The sequence below is a fragment of the Triticum dicoccoides genome, chromosome 6B (assembly GCF_002162155.2).
Source record: "Triticum dicoccoides isolate Atlit2015 ecotype Zavitan chromosome 6B, WEW_v2.0, whole genome shotgun sequence".
In the NCBI taxonomy this organism is placed as follows: domain Eukaryota; kingdom Viridiplantae; phylum Streptophyta; class Magnoliopsida; order Poales; family Poaceae; genus Triticum; species Triticum dicoccoides.
The window spans coordinates 436,113,196-436,118,115 of NC_041391.1; the positions used below are offsets into that span (position 1 = coordinate 436,113,196).

Here is a 4,920-nt window from a genome sequence, read left to right on the forward strand (position 1 = left end):
GTTTCGACAGATACTATATACAACATACAAAACGTAAGTGGTGGTAACTACCACTGCTTGTAGGAAACATTTGTGTTTTGTATGTTGTACGTAGTTACCACCACTTGCGTTTTTTATGTTTTATATAGTATCTGTCGAAACCGACAGTATGTACACGTAGTATGTACATCTTTTGAGTATACTCTTTTTTACATATACGTATTTCACAAATATAACAAAAACTATGAGCTTATATGCAATTTTTCATGTAATTTGCTTTGAAATATCTTAGATATAATATATAAATATATTTAAAATGATAAAGTAGTATATATATAGTACCAGATTGTAGTATATGAGACGTATAGGGTAACTACCACCGGGTGGTAGGATGGATTTTCCCTATATATATGCATAACGTGTACAATATGTAGTATCGTAAAATACCAGCAAACAAAAAGAATTAAATGAAAAACATAAAATTAAAGGAAAAATAAATAATGAAACCAAAACCCCCCAAACTTTTTAGTACCGGTTGGTAACAGCTCTCCCCACACCCGGCCCTGGCTCGTGCCACATGGTGGCCCTTTAGCTGCGGTTCGAGCCGAACCGGTACTAGGGGGGGGGGGGCCTTTAGTCCCCACCCTTTAGTGTCGGTTGCAGAACCGGCACTAGAGCCACTTACGAACCAGGGCTATAGCCCGGTTCTGCACTAGTGACCCCATGCCCACATGAACTTTAGCCCATGCGCACGGGGTAGTGGTTCCAGGTGCCCTTTGAGACGGGGCGCGTGGGGGTTAGAGTCCCCACTTCCACCTATTACCCCCACATCCTTGGTGTCTCACGCCACCATCGTCGTCGCCTCTACCATTTCTCTATCGGTCCGTGCCTTGGAGATCTCTTCCTCTGCTCAGTTGCTCGAAGATGGTTTCCTCCTTTGGTATGCGTCGATCTGATTCTCCTTGTGAAATCATTTAGTTTTTCCATCATATTCTCGATTAAGGTATCTCAACGAGTAGATGACGTCCTCTATTCATAGAACCTGTGTAGAGTTGCATAGAATCACCTCTGTTTGAACCACCCATTGATCTCTCTTGCGTTTGGTGTTTTTTGCAAGTTGTGTGTGTTGTGGTGTGTTTTTTTTCGCTTATGACGCCGGGGATGTGGTGGTTTTATGCCTTTCACTTCGCACACATCTATACGCTACGAAGCGAGCCAATGACTGAATGGTTATTACAAAAAATTGGAATAAAAATTCTCAGTCTCAGCAATTAGTACCAAAATTCACGTTCTCGTGGAAACGGGAGAGGTACCTAATCTACCAGCCACCTGCTTCAGGATAATTATGGCCAAAGACTGGGAACCAGTTGAAGGGTCCATCAGAACGGCTGCCAGTACCTTGCCGCTTGAGAAAGTATGAACTGTTTAGCTGCATGTACTCATTTAGTATTACCCATGCATGCATGTACATTTCTCTCGAGTAAAGGTGGTGTCATCCTTTGCGTTGTGCTGATCAGTTCTTGGTCCCCTTCAAGGTTTGTTGCAGCAGGTGCATTTGTCCTGCTCGTGCTTCATAGCCTGCAGAGACGGTCGACCAGACGACCAAGCTCTCGTTATCGTTCCATGATCACTGCCAGTGCGATCAACATAACATATTGACGGATGTAGCCTAGCTAGCGCCTAGCACGTTGACGTGTCATACCTGCAGCTGGCTCTGGAGGCCCTTGATGTGCTCCACCGCGAGGTCCAACATGTCCGAGGTGCTCGTTTGCTGTTTCACCCACGAAAACTATCAGCACGGTCGCTTCCGCTGTACGTAGTGTGCATATGCGTGTGGTACGTTTACGTACCTTGTCCATGTTGGGCACTAGGTCCTGCAGCTTCCTGAGCTTGTCGCTGATCCTCGTCCTCCGCTCCCTCTCGGCGATGCTCCTCGGGTGCGTCGCGCAGCCGCGCTTGGCCCGCACCTTGAACGCCACCTGGTCCTGCTGCTGCTGCGCCTGCATGTACTTGTCCATCCCCGCCAGCTCCAGCGACGACGAGCTCGCCATGCCACTGAACTGCACCCACCACCACGAGCTCTCCAAGGAATTAAAGATCACATCCAAAGTTTAAGTCTGAGGGATCGATGAATGATGCTGACCGGCCATGCTGGAATCTGGAGTACGTACCTGAGACTCGTAACCGCCGAGGTCGAGGGTGCCGATGATCTCCCTCGACTCATCCCACGGCCCCACGATAGAGAAGCCCCCGCTACTGCCGCTGGCCGAGAAGGAACGCGACACTGGGTGCTCGCCGCCCGGGTGCGCAGCGGCGCCGGGGAATAAGGAGGCGCCCTCGGAGATACGCGAGAGGTGCGCAGCTGTCTGTGGCCCGCCGGCGGTGAAGCTTAGCTGTGACTTCATCTTCGTGCTGCTACTGGTGTTACGGTGGGCCTCGCTGCCACCAGCTACTCCGGCGCCTCTAGAGCCATGATATCCTGCTTTATTTGTTCCAAGGAGCGCGCCCAAACAGAAAAACAGTTAGTGATTGCTAAACTTCTTCATCGCCTCTTTTTTTTCCATACAACCATGCTGCTTCATTATAACGATTTTTTTTTTGCGATACAGCTAATTTCATCTTGACGAGGAATTATTCTCAAATTAATAACGGGTGTCAGTTCCAAGCATTTAATTTGCAGATAAGCTTGATTCCTTTTAGTTATGCAACCGTCGATCCATCTACACGCCAGGACATGTTATGCTTTAGAATCTTATTCTCCTCATCATAATAAAGAATGGAGTGTGTGATTAATGAAGTCATCGGCCACTAAAAGAAAGGGCACGTCCGTGTGGGGTGCACGCGACGACGCAGGATGCATCTCTAGGCTACTATTTTTAGCAAAATAATGCGTGACGCACGGTGGATCCGTCAGCTGAACCTGGTACAAAGACAGCGTTGGGGCCACCACGCCAAGTGGGCGTGCATGCCACGTGGGCCTGCCGTCGACCAAGCCAAGTTGCATTTAGTTTTAGCTAGCCTAACCTTGGCTAGGGTTTTGAGCAAGTAATGAACAATTACTTAACGTGCATTAGACGGTACAACAAGCCATCATTGAATATGTATAGTGTGTGCAAATGGGGCATGTGGGCCCAGGCTAAGGCATTGACCCTTCACTAAAGTCTTGTTGTCGACCAAGGCTTTTGGCGACATTTTAAGCCATTTGCTATGTAAAGTATTATTATTTAGGCAAGCAAACGGAGTCGAGAAGGTACACCGATTTAAGTAGAGAGCAAGTGGCCAAACGAAGAAATAATCAAGTGCAACTAGGATTATAGAATCCGTACAAGCTAGAGACAAGTGAATACAAAAGTACATGGAAAATTATAAATGCGAGTTGTTTGAAGAAAACCAGTGGTGACTAGCCCTTTGTTTTGCGTCCCTTCTAGGCAGTTCCGAGACACACACACACACACACACACACACACACACACACACACACACATCACCCTCTCTCTTGGGAAGGACAAACTCATCGTAGCCCTACTTCCCCTCCCCTTTCTTGCAAACTAAGCAGATTGCTGGTAGGTTTGAACCGCTCTTTCGAAGAAAAAAATCTAAGCCATGGATCCCATACCATCTGATAATTACATCAACAGAACGAGGACACCACCATACAATCTTCACCACTGCAATAAGACCCCATATCTTTTGCATGTGATCCATATGCACCGATGCCGACATGATCCAGAGCTCCTCGACGATGCCCCCAAGGAGAAAACGAAGAGGCGCCACCACTCCCTATATGTCATGCCAGGCAAGGTTTTTCACAAGGAGCCTTAAGAGGGGAGAAGACCTCGCCACAACCCCTTGCCCTGTCCATTGGCGTCATCATCGTAGGTACGGACACACATCGATTTGAGCTTTTGCTCGGTGTCACCTCCATCTCGTGGTGATAGTTCTTTGGTTGCGGCCACCATGCCGAGATCGGGAGACTAGACTGGTAGAACGGTGATGACGAGCCTCCACTAAGACCCTCCTCCGCAGCTCACCTCGTTGTCCTCACGGTCAAGACTAACAACCAACACCACCATCACGTAGCCCGCCGAGAGAACCTTGCTTGTCCACCTTCCGTGCCCACCGCCCCAACGTTCAAACCCCAGGCAAGAAGCACGACAGAAGAGGGGGCGGGGAGTCACCTTCATCGCCCCGTCGGGTTAAAGATGGCCAAGACGAGAATTTTTGTTCTGCATGGCGAGATCAACCACTGAAGGGCGGCACTCAACCACTAGACATCACCTTCAACAAGGTAACAACAATTTCGTCGCTACTTCCCAACCAACAAAGACTAGAACATGAGTTTTCACCCAGGATATGAAGCAGCGTTTTAGTCAAAAACTTGATGGAGGATCTTGCGGAAGTCACGCCAGCTAGTACTTCAAGCCAGGCCGAAGTGCCACTAGCGGAATTAGATCATAAGGGAATTTCTATCTACACTGGGACTATAATATCATATTGAGGAGGGGGACCGGAATTAGCAATTGATAAAAAAAAGAAAGGATATGGGCTCGTGTGAGTAGAAAACAAAAGATATCTATTCTAATTCGATCATCAGCTATCGGTTTGAATCTAAGAGAAATTCTGGATAATGTTCCATACCCTGATATTTTCTTGTCTTTCACGGATGCTAAGGAGAAGAAGAGGATTGAGTCAAAAGAAAAGGCTATTTTGGAGTTTTATCAACAATTTGCTTGTGTAAGTGGGGACCTGACATTTTGAGACCTTATGCGAGTAATTACAAAAGAATTTTTTTTAACAAAAATGTGAATTTGGCAAGTGAGATGTGATCCCACCTAAGATCGTTACCACAGCTAATGTTGGGGGGGAGGGGGTTCCATGTTGCGGCGCGGAGCTGGCCGTTGCCACTCCACACCATAGTGAATCCATCGGCAACATCTACAG

General features: G+C 47.5%; 1 protein-coding gene across 2 annotated transcripts in view; it reads right to left on the bottom strand.

The window, feature by feature from the left end:
* Window positions 1-1,198: 1,198 nt before the first annotated feature.
* Window positions 1,199-4,920, bottom strand: part of LOC119325162 (transcription factor bHLH128-like) — a 5,100-nt gene continuing 1,378 nt past the window's right edge. The window contains exons 2-5 of one of the 2 annotated variants that reach the window (XM_037598914.1): window positions 2,151-2,461; window positions 1,830-2,039; window positions 1,682-1,750; window positions 1,199-1,557 (exon numbers count right to left, since the gene is read on the bottom strand). In XM_037598914.1, coding sequence (XP_037454811.1) covers window positions 1,510-1,557; window positions 1,682-1,750; window positions 1,830-2,039; window positions 2,151-2,461 — 638 coding nt within the window. In that variant the 3' untranslated portion in view covers window positions 1,199-1,509. The remainder of the gene's footprint in view (window positions 1,558-1,681; window positions 1,751-1,829; window positions 2,040-2,150; window positions 2,462-4,920) is intronic. The other variant, XM_037598916.1, reaches the window with a different exon arrangement.